General features: G+C 36.1%; 1 protein-coding gene across 2 annotated transcripts in view; it reads left to right on the forward strand.

Moving 5' to 3' along the window:
- The first annotated feature begins 747 nt into the window (after nt 1-747).
- Nucleotides 748-17,986, forward strand: part of LOC124535512 (acyl-CoA:lysophosphatidylglycerol acyltransferase 1) — a 351,483-nt gene continuing 334,244 nt past the window's right edge. Inside the window, exons 1-3 of one of the 2 annotated variants that reach the window (XM_047111723.1) lie at nt 748-1,086; nt 1,642-1,763; nt 8,830-9,029. In XM_047111723.1, coding sequence (XP_046967679.1) covers nt 1,753-1,763; nt 8,830-9,029 — 211 coding nt within the window. In that variant the 5' untranslated portion in view covers nt 748-1,086; nt 1,642-1,752. Of the gene's footprint in view, nt 1,087-1,641; nt 1,764-2,407; nt 8,608-8,829; nt 9,030-17,986 lie in introns of those variants that run through there. The other variant, XM_047111722.1, reaches the window with a different exon arrangement.

The following is a 17,986-nucleotide window of genomic DNA, read 5'->3' on the forward strand; positions in this document are numbered from 1 at the left end:
TTTTACTGTCAATAAGTTAGTCTATGCTCGATATGTTGTAACCTTACTTTTCATACATGAAGCAACCAAAATAGCCAAACAAAATTATTTTTCAAAAGTAACTAACATTAATTGAATTGTAACTGAGATCTTGTAGCTCCAAATCCAGTTAAGTAATCTTGTGGTCACCTAGAAATGGAATGTTGGATTATTATTAGGTCTACACCTTCTCAAAAATATAGTGTAGACCTTATGACTTAGTTGAGCAACGACATAAAATAATAAATTATAATTGAAATTAAATAGATAGCATAACCATTCGAAATTATTTTATCAAAGTGAAATATTTTTGTTTGATAAATTTAATAGTATGTAAAAGAAGAACGAACGAGAACTATAATTTAGTTCAAAGTAAATACAAATATAATATATTATTATCTTATACATATCGTTTGAAATAATGAAAAGTCTTATATAAATTATTTTTATTATTGGTAGCTTGATGTGTTATTTCCTTATTTTTGCCCATAGAGAAATAGAATATTGTTTATATTTTTTAGTGTAAAAAGATTTTTATGTCACCACTTATTAAACAAAGTATTAATTACAAAAATTAAATAAGTGTAATAATTAAATAATCAAGAATGTTTTTGATTTATCATTTTTTATTTTTCTTTTTACGTTTTTATAGGAAATATTATTTCAGAACGCATTCTTAGACCGTGCTGCTCCAAGTGGTACATTTACGCGTTAATTTACTGGATCGGGCGGAATCGGCTTGGCTCGGGCCAGTCACGCCTAGACTCGTTCGAAAAGCGAAACTGAAATCATTCCATGGCGACATACGAAGACTGATGCTCTTGTCGTGGACTCCTTGTTCAAACGGGCTTCATTGCATACTAAACCGACAATACCAACCGAAAACAAGTTATTTTGTCAGAATAATGTGAATAGGACCGTTACTTGTGGTGTTAGTGTTTTGTTATAAATATCAACAGTGATTATACAAAGAATATTGTGAAGTGGTGCAATAGTGTTTAGCGAGTCTTGCCACCTGGTCCTGGATTCTTAAGGATTGTATCGTTTAAGAGATAATCATTATAAACGGTAAGTTTTAACTTTAAAACTAAATTAGATTGTGACACGGTAGAAAAATTGGCGTTTATTGAAATGGCTTCCGTTTATCGACTCGCGTGCGCGGTAATGGCTGACATTCTTTCTCCGTTCTCCAGCGAAGCATAAGTTTTTCTGTGAACGTTACAATATAACTGTTTAAGTTTTAGATAGGATTGTAATCAATGATTGTCGATGCAATAGTATTTTTGTGTCGGTTCGCGTGCGTAGGTGGTAGATTAGGTCGAGTGGGTGGTGGCGAGAATGCAATCAACAAGAACGACGACCGGTCGCGGTCGTGCGGTATAGCGTTCAGATTCTGTTAGGGTTATCGAATCATTTTATCGAGCACATGACTTTTTATGAGTCGATTTTTTTAATGATAATTTTGAAATCTAATGCAAATATATAATTTTTTAATAGTTAGTAACTAGTTTCAATAAATATTTACTACTTTTAAAATGTTTATTGTAACAAAAGTGCACGGAAGTCAAAATAAATCGCGGATGGAGCCCCAACGGGCCTTAAACACAATGTTTGTTGTTACAGGTCTCGGCCAGAGCCTACACTACGGTCTCCGCATTATGAAAGTGCGCTTCCATACATGCATATGATCAAGTAGTGATAGAAATTTTGAAGCCCGTCCGATCTTATTCCGTCATGGCTATCCTGTAAGTATACTCGATGTCGTCGATGTATTCAGTTCTTTCGAATATGATTTGTTTTCTTTTATTTATCGTTACGCTACCACGTTCACTCCCTCGTACGAACAGCATGCCAATTTGTATGATTTTTTTGTTACTTCCTTTATAATGCTGAGGCTTTCGTCGGCGTGTGACTATCAGTACACTGACCGCGTCGGGGCCGCCGGTGCCCGTTCATTCCTAGTACTAACCTATTTTTGTACGCGGCGATAGAAAAACATCCGTTGCACAGGTTGCTACATTCTTTCATTTTTATTCACGTACTTGCAAGGCATTGTACTCATAATTGTGACAATTCATATCATTATTATTGTTGAAATGTTTGACCATCTTAGACGACCAGTTATCGCGCAGGGTGGCTGAATAGTCGATAACATGTAAAATAGGTTGGTACTTATGTCATCGAGGAAGACGGGCAACTGGGCGTCCCCGCTTCAGCTCACGTACTCGATCCAATCGCACCAGACCCTTCCGAGCCTTCTCGTACTCGTCGTCAGTTCTATACAATTCAGAAGATTTATTAAGCGAGTCGTGGGATGCGGGGCGGTTTTGTGCGATGGGAACGAAACGGCGACGTCGGACAGTGGCTGAGCGGGTGTATCGCGTTCCAGATGGACGGGTGGGTGCCTACGCGGGCGACAACGGTAGGCCACATGCGCCCGCGCCATGTGGCGCGTGCTGCTGGCCCTCGGGGCCGCGTGCGCCGCCGCGCGCGCCTCGCAGGACGTGGTGTGCACTTTCTCCGACAAGGTCGCTGCGCCTACCTCTCTCTTCAATCACCTAGTCGTCGATCGCAACACGGGACGTGTCTACATTGGAGCTGTCAATATAATCTATCAGCTTTCCCCAGATCTCGAACTTGCGCAGTCTATTAAGACGGGCCCAGTTAATGACTCCGCACAGTGCACGTTTGATTGCCCACCCAACTTCGTAAAGAAACCAACGGATAATGTTAACAAAGCGCTTGTGATTGACTATGCAACGAGCCGCCTTATAACGTGTGGTTCGGTGCTTCAAGGGTTGTGTTCCGTGCGAAATCTAAATAATATATCTCATGACGTACGTGAAGTCCGCGAACCAGTTGTAGCGAACAATGCCAGTGCATCCACCGTAGCGTTTATTGCGCCGGGACCTCCTAATCCACCAATGACGCAAGTTATGTATGTAGGAGTAACGTTTACTGGAAACTCGCCGTATCGTTCTGAAGTACCTACAGTTAGTAGCCGTTCTCTTGAAGATGACAGACTTTTTATGATAGCTAGAACAGCCGTCACTACTGGGACTCGTATGTTTGTTAATTCTTTATCTCGAGAACGTTATCCTATAAATTACGTGTATGGCTTTAGCTCGGAAGGATTTAGCTACTTTTTGACTACTCAGCTACGTAGTGTTGGTTCTGACACATATTATAGCAAGTTAGTACGTGTCTGCCATGATGACGAGAATTACTATTCATACACTGAGATACCAATGTCTTGTATGGGTGAAGGCGGTGGCAACTTTGGGTACAACCTCGTACAGGCAGCATTTGTTGGAAAAGCCGGCTCTGTACTAGCAGGTGAACTAGGAATTACTGCTCAACATGATGTTCTCTTTGCTGCATTTAGCCAGAGTGAATCTATTAATACCAATACACCTTCGAACTTGTCGGCCCTTTGTGTTTATTCACTTAAAGCCATACGACGGAAATTCATGCAAAATATAAAAACCTGCTTTAGTGGAAACGGCTCTCGAGGATTAGATTTTATATCACCATCCCATGCCTGTATCGGAACCAAGTTACAATCAATAAGTGAAGATTTTTGTGGCTTGGATGTTAACACTCCACTAGGAGGCGAACAACCAGTTGAAGCAGTACCAGTTGCTGTATTTAAGAAGCGATTAACGGCAGTAGCCGCGACAGCTACCGGAGATTACACTGTTGTTTTCGCAGGCACAGCTGAGGGTCACCTTAAGAAGATCGTTGTAGAAAGTGCTACCTCAGCTTTCGAATATGGAGATATTGTTGTAGATGAGGGTTCACCAGTGAATAAAGACTTATTCTTCGATACTCAATTGATGCATTTATATGTAATGACTGAAAGAAAAGTGTCAAAAGTAAAAGTTCAAGAGTGTAGCGTTTATAAATCATGCCTAACATGTCTTGGAGCCAAAGACCCCTATTGTGGATGGTGTTCACTTGAGAACAAGTGTAGCCTGCGATCGGACTGCCAGGATGCAGCTAAAGACGCTCTGTATTGGATTTCTTACCGCAGCGGACGTTGCACAACCATTACTCAAGTTACACCCAATCAATTGCAACGAACAACTGCAAGAACTTTAGATTTAGTTATTGAAAACTTGCCCACACTTAATGGACAATTCTTGTGTGCATTTACAGCTTTAGATCGTACTCTTATAACTAATGCGACTAGGAAACCATATGGGGTAAATTGTACTACACCGCGTACAGATACTCTCCCACCTATTCCTGCTGGTCAGCATCATTTTACAGCCAAACTTTCCGTACGCACTACTCAGGGACCTGATTTTGTAGCTACTAATTTTACATTTTTTGATTGTAATACGTATAGCTCGTGTACTCAGTGTGTCAGTTCGTCTTTTCCTTGTGATTGGTGCGTTGATGGTCATCGCTGTACACATGATACAGCAGAAAATTGTAGAAACGATATTTTAGTAACCGGCGTAAGTAGAATTGGCCCCAGTTATCGCTCTGGTCCCGGATTTTGCCCTACGATAAATTCCACTTCCGACGGCACTAACGAAATTTTAGTACCATCCGGCGTGAAAAAAGCTATCAAAGTAAAAGTTCACATTATCGGTCAGTTCATAGTTCAAACAAGATTCGTTTGTCAGTTTAATATAGAGGGTCGCGTTACTCACGTTAATGCTCAGTTACTCGCCGATACAATTTACTGTGAAGCTGTAGAATTTACTTATACATCTCGCGCGCCTAATATTACTGCTTCCTTTGCTGTTATATGGGGTGGTTCAAAGCCATTAGATAATCCAGATAACACTCATATTCTTATTTATCGTTGTAATGATATGGCAGATAATTGCGGTATTTGCTTAGCGTTGCCTGAAAAATTCGGATGCGGTTGGTGCCAGGGCTCAGATAGATGTGAGGTTCAGGAACAATGTGACGCACCTAGTGTTTGGTTAAATCGTACCCAAACTTGCCCTAATCCGGAAATTCATTCGTTTAAACCGAAGTTAGGCCCGTGGGACGGAGGTACTAATATTACTATCGAAGGTATAAATTTAGGTAGAAATATATCGGACATCTATAACGGAGTAACAATAGCGGGTATAAAATGTCAGCCTATCATTGAGTTGTATGTTAAAACAAGACGTATTGTTTGTACCGTTGACGGTCCGGGAGAAGAAGTGCCTCGGGATGGGCCAGTTGTTGTTCGTGTCGCGGATTATCGTGGAGAGTCGAAACATCACTATGCTTTTGTGAATCCAAAAATCAATTCGATTCAACCTAAATACGGTCCACAATCTGGCGGTACTAAATTAAGTATAACAGGTGAATATTTGAATGCTGGTAGCAATATTCAGGCATTTATCGATGATTTACCGTGTGCTATATTGTCGGTATCTCACGAGGAAGCGGTTTGTAGAACTAGTCACTCATATCAATTAAAAATGGGCACGTTACGAATGCGTTTCGACAATGGCATGCGTACGTTAGAACGCGAAAAATTTGAATACATCGAAGATCCCGTTGTAGTTTCCGTAGAATCTGGTCCACCATTAGCATCACAACGCAAACAACCCAAAGGAATTCCATCCGGAGGGATAAACATCAAAGTATTGGGCCGTAATTTCCATTCTATTCGGTTCCCACAGATATATGTGTATCACGATAACCGACCGTATATTGCCCCTTGTCATAGAGTCGATTTGAAGACCCATCTCATATGCGAATCTCCTGGGATCGAAAGCGCTGGCCTGAATCTAGATCCCGATAGGCCGTTAGAGTTAGAATACGGGTTCAATATGGACGACGTACAAAGCGTTCAAAATCTTACCACCAAGACAGGCGAAGCGTTTCTACTTTATCCAGATCCTATTTACGAAAAATTTGATGAAGATGTTAAATATTATAAGTCTGAATATTTAACAATTAACGGCCAAAATTTAGATAGAGCATGTACCGAGACTGATGTCGAAGTTCATATAGGGGAAAGTTTGTGTAATGTCACTTCACTCTCTAGACATCAACTAACGTGCAGGCCGCCCTCTCGGGACGAATTACCCGACGGGGTAGACACTCCAGAAGTTGTCGTAAGAGTCGGTCGCGCTCTAACTTATAAAATCGGTAAATTATCCTATTCGTCGCAGGCAGGCTTACAAGCAGCGATAGGAAAGCCAGTATTATTCGGTGTTATAGCAAGTATTGTAATATTCATATTAGTGTTAGTCGTGTTTCTAGTTATGTATAGGAGAAAATCCACTGAAAATATTAGAGTATTAAAAAATATGCAGGAGCAAATGGATATTTTAGAATTAAGGGTAGCCGCGGAGTGTAAGGAGGCATTCGCGGAACTGCAGACTGAAATGACAGATTTGACGGGAGATGTTACGGGCGGTATACCTTTCCTAGATTATCGTACGTACGCTATGAAGATATTGTTCCCCAATATAGACGATCACGCCGTCCTTCAGTGGGAACGCCCAGAGCTTATTAGGAAAGAAAAGGGTCTGAGAATGTTCGGACAGTTAATTATGAACAAAACATTCCTTCTATTATTTATTCGTACTTTAGAAAGCAATAGGTATTTTTCAATGCGTGATCGTGTTAATGTAGCTTCTCTAATAATGGTAACCTTACAAAGTAAAATGGAATACTGTACTGATGTTTTAAAGACACTATTAGCGGAGCTTATAGAGAAATGCATGGAAAGTAAGAGCCATCCTAAATTGTTGCTTAGACGTACCGAAAGCGTCGCCGAAAAAATGTTGAGCGCTTGGTTCACTTTCCTCTTATACAAATTTCTTCGTGAATGCGCTGGCGAGCCTCTGTACCTCTTGTTTAGGTCAATGAAAGGTCAAGTAGACAAAGGGCCTGTAGATGTTATAACGTCCGAGGCGCGATATTCGTTAAGCGAAGAAAAACTAATTAGGCAGTCGATCGATTTCAAACCAATGACCGTGAGCGTGTCCATATCTCAACAAACAATCTTTGTTAGCGGCTTAGAGGCTACAACAGAAAACGTGCAAGTAAAAGTTCTTGACTGTGATACGATTAGCCAAGTAAAAGAAAAATGTTTAGACGCTATTTACCGCGCCACACCGTACTCTCAGAGACCTAGTCGTGACGAGTTAGATTTGGAATGGCGCACGGGCGCTTGCGGTCGTTTAATTCTTTATGATGAAGATAGCACCACTAAATGTGAAGGCGAATGGCGTAAGCTCAATACTCTTAATCACTATCGCGTACCCGATGGCGCTTGTTTAAGTTTAGTCGCGAAACAGAGTTCCGTATACAATCTTTCGAACATGGAAAAGAACGATAAGTCGCATACTTATGAGACTCTCAATAGGGGCAAGTACGGTTCGGCTAGCCCTCCAGCTAGTCCTCTTAAATACGAACACGGCGGCGGTTTCAAATATTGGCATCTCGTTAGACATCATGACGGCGACGCACATAAGGAGGGAGAGCGTGGAAATAAAATGGTTTCTGAAATATATCTTACACGTCTTCTAGCTACTAAGGGAACGTTGCAAAAGTTTGTAGATGATTTATTCGAGACTATTTTCAGCACCGCTCATCGCGGCTCCGCTCTACCTCTTGCAATAAAATATATGTTTGATTTTCTCGATGATCAAGCGCTTCAGCATGCCATATCCGATCCTGAAGTCGTTCATACTTGGAAAAGTAATTCCCTTCCTTTACGTTTTTGGGTCAATCTTATTAAAAATCCCAATTTCGTCTTTGATGTTTACAAGTCTAATACAGTTGATTCTTGCTTGTCCGTAATTGCGCAGACTTTCATGGATTCGTGCTCGACTTCCGACCACATCCTTGGCAAAGATTCTCCTTCTTCTAAGCTTCTGTATGCTAAAGATATTCCAGTGTATAAGGAATGGGTAGAGCGATATTACGCAGACATAAAACTGATGCCGGCCATATCTGATCAGGATATGAACGCAATGTTAGCTGAGGAGTCACGCCTCCACACTAAAGAGTTCAATACGAACTGCGCACTGAACGAGCTGTACGCGTACGCGGTGAAATACAACGAACAGCTAATGGTGACGCTCGAGGAGGACGAGTTCTCGCAGAAGCAGCGGCTCGCGTTCCGCCTCGAGCAGGTGCACGGCCTGATGGCGCACGACTACAACGTGTGATCAGCTCGTGCGAGGCCCGTACCCCACCGCCCTGTATATACTGCCCCCGCACATATCTATGCTGGCAAATATTGTATATATTAGATAGTGTACAGTCTTTAATATTGTAATTTTTGTATTATTTCAGCGGTCCGATGTCGTTTTTTAATTTTATATATGAACTTTGTATTGATTTTACACGACGAATCCGACCGGCCGCGGTCGTGCCACAGTATGCATCGTAAACTAAAATTGTGTATGTCTGTCTATGTGTGCTCGCCTCGTACGAGTTAATGTTACGTCGATCGGTGTAAAATGTGTGTCGCAAATGAAATCGCATGTAAGCCCGCCGGCCAGCGACGCATCGCTCGCCGACGGGCGATTTTTAAATTTGTACTCGCAGTCTACTTAACGAAATAACCGTCAGTGATCCGGTGAACGATTCCATTAATAAATATCGTCGAATGTACGTATTGTGTTTTATTGAACGCGCAGCGCCATTGTCCGCGTCCGACGAAAGCCCTCGCGTCTCGGCAGCTGTCCGCAGGGAGAACGCGGTGCGGTGCCGCCTCGCTAGTCTCGCTCTCCACCAGTGTCCCGTCACCTCCCCTGTCACGGTGTCCATGTAGTCCGTCCCGAGTGTGGAGAGACGGCAAGGCGGCAGGGATGAACCGCGGCCCTGCTTTTTCAGCCGGTACGTGAGGATCGCGACGCGCACGACATTCGCGGTCTTGAACAACATATACTGCATACCCGCTTACGTGGTGTGGATGATGGCGCTGCGTCTGACGAGACCCTTGTACGGACCTCTCTATTGGAAGATTGAAGGGCTTATGTATCACTGGCTGTTGGCGATGGTGTCGCTGTGGGCGTGGACTGCCGGATATGAAAGTAAGTACACTAATTACTTTATTTGGAACAAAGTACAAGCGTCACACTATGCTACGTTTTTGTTGATAACTCAAGATATCCACATATTATCTTGTCTCTAACTAAACGAGGAAACAAATCATAATTCAGTGTATGCTCAGACAGCATGAGGAGGTAGTTAGTGAGCAAACTTTTACCATTGTTTGTTATGACAGTTTCCACACGATGTCTGCGTTTTTTGCTACTTTATTATTTTTTTATAAGAGCGTCGTTTAACTTCATATTAAGCTTAATTGTTTTGCGTGAGCTAAAATTAAAGTGATTAAATAATTTAGTCGTGGTTCCGACAGCTCTTAGCGAGGAATGATTGATGGATATTTTATTTTATATAAAACACGATTTGTCGCCTTAACTATCTACAAACATGTTAGGGAGTAAACAAACAATGCTAATATTTAAGCCTACAAATACGTCTTTGATTGTTACTTACAAAAAATCAACAAGCGATTACATCACACAACATAATCATTTTAAAATTATGTACATATTCATGTAGGAGAATATTTTTTGATATTTTTTTACATATTTAATTGTTGAGATAAAAAATAAGGAAGCACATAAAGATATATTTACAACTTTACGCTCATTTACTATATTTATTATTAATTACAATGTCACATACATTTTACTGTAGGATATAAATTGTTAATAATATATTTTAAGACTCTTCCAAGAATCTAAAGGCAAATGATTTTTAAATATAAATAACTTATTTAATAATGATTAATGAGTTGCATCAATTTTGATACACATATTTCAATTATAAAAGTAAAAACTCATGCAAAATATTACATTTGGTAATACAAAATAACTACATATGAAATTTAGTCTTTTATGGTGTGTGAGCATTACGTAAGGTAGCTTTCATACAACACTACTGAATAATATCAATAACTGTATTAATGACCACGAAGAAATATTTACGGAAAGACATCGCCTCGAATCATATTATTCAACCAAGGTAAGTGTCATTTTTCATTGAATATTTATTATGTAAGAACACGCAAAATAAACTCGGTCGGATATCACGTGTAGCAAGCAATGAAGTCATCTTTAGCGAGTCTCAGAAAAACTTAGCATTCGGTCTTAACGATTTATTTATTCGAGCGGTGTGACGCAATAGACACCTAGAAACGGACGTATTAAATAAGATTTTATAAAGTCTAATCTGTATTAAAAATTAAATATACGAAAGTATTGTTTCAAAGATTTCATTTTTAATAACTATTGATAAATATAATCGAAAATGAAAACATGTTTTTAAAATAACTTTTAAAATACCCACTATATAACAAAGTTAGTATTTTGTATATAATATAACCTCATTTAATTATGTAATTGTACAAAGAGAACTATAGTTCTTTTTTTTCTAACAGATGATATAAACTAAATGATAAATTAAATTTTGAAGTTAATTCCAACAACGTTATCAATTTACTTATCTCACTCCAGAAGGATTTTTTTCTTGTTATGCGATATCAAACTATTTTGAATCACATGGTGACGCGACGGCCATGTTGACTTATGAGCGATTACGTTTCTGGAATATTAATATTATTTAAGTGAAACTTACTGAATATGCATGATCGTATGACTAAGAAGTGTCTTATTATCCATTGTTAGAAAGTTTAGGTACGTTAAATTGTATATGAAAACATGTGGTGACATGTTTAGCGTGACTCACTGTAGTCGCGTTTATCACTGATTAGCTTAACTTAACGATATGATTACTTTTATTTATTTCCTAAGCGTTTTAGATACATTGACATGCCATCAATTATGGATAGGAAATGCGATGCTCATTAAGCGTTTACGAAAGCGAATCCATTTTAAGCGGAAAAATTGTACGTAATTCGAAAATAAAAATGCCTCTGCCATCTGTGTACTTAGTCGGTCGAGTTAATGTTGAAGTAGGTTTCCAGGCGAGCTAGAGTATTTGTGGCGACAAAACGCATTACACACAATCTGATTAAGAGATAATATCCTCTCTTGCGCAAGTAAATTAGATTTAGCATGTGCTGTAATTGATTTTCGGAGTCGTGTGGTGCCGTCATTGGAACAATGGCGTTTCGAAACGGCTGGACCGGTCGGCGAGGCGAGCTGTATTGACCTTATGCGGCTGCGTAGTTTATACGGCCAACGGAGGACGGTCGATGACCGCTCCCTCCCAGCTAGGAATGCCGCCTCACCCCCCTCTCGTCATGTCACGTTGCATTTCGAGTGGCGAATTTGCATGTCACTGCCAGATTCTGACTTTAGAACTTTTGCAAACCGTATTTAAGTTTGAATTTGGTTACGTTACGACTGAAATGTTCGAATCGATATAGTTGGATCAAGCGTGGCGTGTTTAGTTCATGTGATGTTGGTTTAGTTGAGTAACCTATAATTTTAGTTATAGTTGAGTCCTTTGGAAAAGGTAATTAATTTATTAACATTAGTAACTTAATGAATTCTTTTTTTAACTCTGTATTCGTATGTTATTCGAAGAAATTGAGTCACATGTAATAAGGCGACACACATACGCGTCTCGTTCGAAGGAGCCATGTAAACGAGTCCATTCTTCGGCATTTGAGGCGTGATTCATTCCTACGTCTTGTAATTAATTGTGCGTTTGCAAACCATCTGGGATTTATGCATTACATTCAACAATAAGACTAGTTTTAATGATTTTATCTCATTACTATTTATAACATTATGTATCTGTGCTGTTTTCTTTAGGTTGGCATCGGTTTACTTTTTTCATACTATAACGAATGATGTTTTTTATCTGTCGTTTTTTTAATAAATTAAATTAGATATAATCTTTATTTTATAATTACAATATTAATTAAACAAGGACATAATATAAGTAGTATAATAAACTATAAAAGAAAATACTCGTGACCTAAGTCAGCTATGATGATTCGATGGTTCAATTTTAGATCAAACAAACTGATGATGACAGTCATTTAATAGATTCTAAAACTGATCTTAAAAACAAAATATATTGAGAGTAATAAAATCTTATTTAAGATAAATTAGAATAAATTAATAGATAGAAAAACGAAATGATGACTATCAGTACCACTATGTATTAACAGATAAGACCCTGATTGGTTTGTGATACAGATTACAGGTTAAAAAAAACTGGAATTATTCCCATCACGGAGATAAATTTACACCGTCGCGCGATCGTCTGATGGTACCTACAACTGAAACAAATGGTATTCAACCGGTGTACGCCTACGTGGTCATTATACATTTAAATCAGGAGTGCTATAAATTCCATAGGAACATCCTCCGATTGTCGTCGGGACCGAATGAGGATGTAATGCGCTAGGGGTATTATATTTTCATCATCCTGCTTTTATATAACATTCCTTAAATAAAACAAAAATACTACAGTTCATTTCTACAAAGTTAATTCACTTTAGTTACTAATATTCTAATGTAATTCAAAAATTTTAAATACTCTATGGAATATTTGAACTTAAATCGAACGGAATAATGAAAAACATATACGACCTCATTCCATTCCAGATTAGTAAGAGATCTAATAATAACGCAAAACCGACAGCAAAGAGCAATCCAGTAATTATTCATAAAACAGAGTTTATTCTTGTAAGGAAATGTTTACAAAACGAAAAAGTTTTTAACTAATCTCTTGAAAATATAAAAATGATCAAAGTAGTATTAATCATACTAAGATGCTTTTAACAACTCGATATTGGAGAAAAATTCTGTTATATACAAAACAATTAGAATATAGAAATGTGTAATTCAAATTAAAATGAATTTATAATATTTATTACATCAATACATTTTTTTAAAAATATTTTGATTAGGCTGTTAGTTTAAATACCGACGCGTTGTTTTTTGGCGCGTATTTTGATGGCCATCTTGTGTAACAAGTCATGCATGTTGTCTACATGATTCAGACATCCTTCCGACTTTTATTTTTATTTTATGAATCGACCCATTGATTAGGTTTGTGAGTTTATTGGTTCGTATTACTGTGACTCAATGTTCCGGTCAGTTGAAGTCCTAACTGCTTATTTGTTTTTGCTTTTCGATATCAAAGTCAATGTAAACGCATTATTTTCTCGGAACCTAAGTATCCATATTAAGGACTTTTTTGAATCCATTGCTATTAATTCTTAGTATATAAATATTTGTTTGTAATGCTCTGTCCTCATTGACCATTTTGTCTTTATCTGTGGTTCCGTTGCGTTATCTAAATAATTTTAAAGTATATAATGTATATTTACTTTCCTTAAATAAATATAAATTAACGTAGTGAAACTAGTCCTTAAAATGGACAAGTAAATATGTGTTGCTATCTAATATTTATAAATTGTTTTAAATTAGGAAATATTTTATTTAAATTTATCATAAGTAATGAAATAGTATGTTGAATAAATATATTTCGGCGTATCATTTTGATTGGTATTGTTTGACATTTTATATGTATAGTTAGAGTAAGGGAACCTTCGGGAATTAATTCCTGTATCAAGTTTTAAACTCTTAGTACCTTTTGAATCTAAACATCAAATCATTGCAACGCAATATGTGATTCTCGATCGGTAAAGCAGATTATCGTACACACGAAAATAGATCTTAAGGTGACGAACCTTTTCTTACCCCGACTGTACATGAATTTAAAACCACAATGTTTCACCTTTAAGCGATTCTCAGTAATTTCACGCAAGTATGTACGTGCGAATGCAATACATAGATGATTTCACTCCAAGACTTGATTGCTTTGAGCAAAATCATTACACTGCAAGTGCTATTTATCTGTGAGAAATAAAAACGTATCCGGTTGTTTATGATTAATTGTAGGGTAACATTATAATACGGGAACTTTTATATTTTTGAATAATATTCATATAGACTTTAAATTAATATTAATAATTTTAAAACAAATAAATATGCACTAAAAAGTAACAAAAATAATTGCGTATTCAACATATTTTTTAGAGTCCTAAGTGAAATGAAAAAAAAAACTTAGACTTTTTAAAAGTCGATTGACGAAAATAATCAAAATCGGTCCACCCAGTAAAAAGTTACGAGGTAACAAACATAAAAAAAAAGAAATAAAATAAAAATACAGACGGAATTGATAACCTCCTACTTTTTGAAGTCGGTTGAAAATTCTCAAAACACTTGGAGCGATGTAAATGCTTCGAGATAAAAGCTATTAAGATGAACAAGGTGACACATTGATGCTAAAATTAGCAGTATGTGATAACTTAGGGTTCAAAAGAAAGCAAGTAACTTGTGTGTAGGATGCCCCTTATGTTTAAACTATTAAGACCGCGAGCTATATTAGCTTAACTTCTTTCCAAATTTTTATTTTTAAATCATGAATTGTTTTACAGATTAAATAAATGGTCTTGATTGGTTTTTTTACAATAACACTTTAACAACATTTAAATAACTGGAAACTAGAAACAAATATAACTGAAACAAATATATTGGGCTGCAAAACTAACTGCATTCGTTCCAACTAAAATGGTTGTGTATGAATAAAAAAAAATATTTTTATTTATTGAACTCTTTATGAGGCAATAAAGTAGCACTGAAATATACTTCTTGCAATTGTTGCCTACTGAAAAAATACTTTAATTTTATTAACTTGAAAAGCAATAAAGAGCGTTTTATACGAGTAGAAAACGAGTATCAAATACAAGATTATTTAGAAATTTAACTAAGAAATTACATACGTGGTTGCATTTATGGTCGATTTAATAGGGTCCGTTCTCAATATGAAATCATGTATAATTAATTAAATTACAAATGAGTAGTTAAGAAATAATTTTAAATAGACACCAATTTGTTCGAAATTAAAAATATATTTTATTCAAGTACTCGCATTTTTAATTTTTCAAGATTATATTAAATGTAAAACCACTTCATAATATGAGGATTTAAAGTGCATTTCGAAATGTTGTAAATAAGATTTGATATCATCAATTTGAAATCATGATTTCGTTAATTAAATTAAGTAAACGCAATGGTATTTTTTTTAAATGTGACGTTTATGGATTTAAAGTGTCAACAACGACATATATGAAACCTTTTTGCATCAGAATCGTTTTACTGTTGCTCATGTAATTATTAATATGTTTAAAATGTTATATGCGATGTATAAGTTTTATTTTATGTAGTGATAATGACATAAAAGTTAGTTTTAATTGGATCCGACAAGGTTAGCTCCATCAAACAGTGAGTCTACGCTGACGCAACATAATTCAATAAATTGCATTTAGCCAACACCGCTGCTAAGTGTATTACTTAGCTTACTCGCCTTTGATATATTATGTAGTATATACGAGTCTGGACGTTACACTGAGGGTAGTTTAATTTTTCTATTTAGTTTACTTACCATATTAAAGTCATTAACCTTTGATGGGGCGCTGGTTCATATGTGCCGGTATTTTTTGTCGAACTTAATAATTATTGTTGATGAATTTGTAGGTACTTCTAAGTAGTTTCTTGAAGGTTGAAGTTCTAAAATATTTATCAATAAAAGGGTATGTTTGTTTATGTTTAAGCACTTATAAATAATTCAAAAACCTTCAGAACGCTTGCTCGCTTGATTAGAAATATTTGTCCATTAGTAATGTATGTCCTTACTTTAAATTGGTATATGGAATGAATTGTGTATGTCATTATATTGATTTTATATAAATTTGTTTAATAGGAGTTTAGAATAAGTTTATTTCTTCCATAAATAAAAAATAAGTATTTTTATTTTAAAAAAGTATTCGATTAGGTACTCCGTGTCAAAAGGTTATTAAATTTAACACATTAATATTTAGGTAAATACTCAGGTATTTCTTGATTAATAATTAATTTCTTTCTTGCAACATAAAATTACATTTAAATTTATTTTGGTATCTTTTTTAATTGAATATTTTTTTAGAATACCATTGTGATAAATTCATCGGTATTCAGCATATATGATAAAGTGATGGTGCGTTTAGATCTGCAAACGTTGCTCAGAGAAACGACCTTGAAATTTTACTCTAATCGCCCAAAGCATTCGTCGTGAACCTAATTTTGTTTAAGCGGAATTAAATGTATTCTATATTTGAGTTTTTTTCGCCATCTCAAGTTACCGAAAGGGGATGTGGTTACGGGCAGATTCGTACTCGCTACCCGCATAAGAAATGACCTTGAAAGATACAGCTGGTCATTCATTGAACAGCATTTGTACCTACAGAGTAATTAAACTATCTTCTCTAGTTAAGACTTAGATCACTTTTTTGCCATAATAAATTATAATGTATATTAAATCCATTATACCTCCATACAAGTTCGTATTCACTAATTTCCTAATTGGTATATACAAACCTAACCTAACCTAACTTATAGGTACTACCAAAATCTATATCTATACATATAGTAAAATTTGAGTGTCTGTTTGTAATATTAAAATAGCCCATTTTTACTCAATGCATATGTATTTATACACGGTACATATACCAAAATAACATTTTTCACAATTTTTGTCGGTCTGTCTGTTGCGGCTAATCTCTGGAACGGTTGGATCGATTTTGACAGGACTTTCACTGGAAGATAACTGATATAATAGGGAGTAACTAAGGCTACAATAATATATATTTTATTATATTCAAAGGCGTACAATGTCGCGGGCACAGCTGGTATTTAAATATAACGTTGCACTTTTTAACAGTAATTTTAAAAATTGTTGAGTATTTTTTTGCCATTCATATATTTTGTTTTTCAACATTTTTAAAATCTATTTCGAGCAAGAAATCTATTGTGAGACATGTTTAACTGTACAATACGAGAGATGAAATGTTTATTACGTAGAACGGAGAGCTTGATATAAAACTGACAGAGCGGTGATTGCTGAAAGTGGAACACAACCGAATTCAGAGAAATATAATGCTTAGAATGCAAGTTCATCGCAGGAAACATTTATACATGAAATTGGAAATATTGTAATAAAATATTGTAATTATTATTCATTGTTGGTCTTTATTAAACTAATATCGTGTTCTATAACTAACTAATATTACCGGATTAAGTATTTTCTCCCAATTTTACTATTCTTTCGTCCCGTTCAAGTATTAGCTCGGACATTACAACCATCTTTAATGCACAGTATTGTTGTATTTCGGTTTGACGAGTAAGTGAGACAGTCAATTATAACCACGAGGGCGTAACATCTAAGTTCCCAAAGTTGTTTATTGACAAAAAGGTATTGTTAATATTTTTGACAGCTCCAAAGTCTATGGGTGGCTGTGAACATTTTTTCTTCGTCCATTTCCATGTGTTTTAACAATAAAAAACAATCAATTATGGCGGCATTTTACTTCATGTATTTTGTTTATAGTCTGAATATGGTAATGTGAATAGGATCTATATGTTTAGGTATGTAAAGCAAACATTATGTCTCTTTTACCTTACCTTTTACCTTATACCTACTATGCTGTGCATGTATATACATAAGAAAATGCTGCATAATTTTAAAGATCTAAGCATACATAGGGACAGACAGTAGACGAACCTGCAGGAAACTCAGTACATTTCCACCATTCCATTATACAGAGGACAGAGTATGTCAATAAAGTAAAAATGAAATGTATGTACCTATGGCCTGCGCAGAAATCGACACATAATCGTGTATTGAGTAGTCTGCCTCAGTTGCCAATGTGATTTAATTATTTATAGGTATTTTTTTATTATAACAAAGTCTTTTAAAATCGACAAAAAATACATTTAAATTACCTACATATGGAATGTAATGAATGACTTATTTAATAAAACAGAGTTTATTCTTTATACTTAAATAACAAAAGATTTATATTTATTAATTTACAATATAATTTAAATCGAATAACGGATATTCGATGTAGGTATATGCGAGCGATTTATTCGTTATCGGATTCGAACGTTTATAAAAC

The sequence above is a fragment of the Vanessa cardui genome, chromosome 15, assembly GCF_905220365.1.
Source record: "Vanessa cardui chromosome 15, ilVanCard2.1, whole genome shotgun sequence".
Taxonomy (NCBI): Eukaryota; Metazoa; Arthropoda; class Insecta; order Lepidoptera; family Nymphalidae; genus Vanessa; species Vanessa cardui.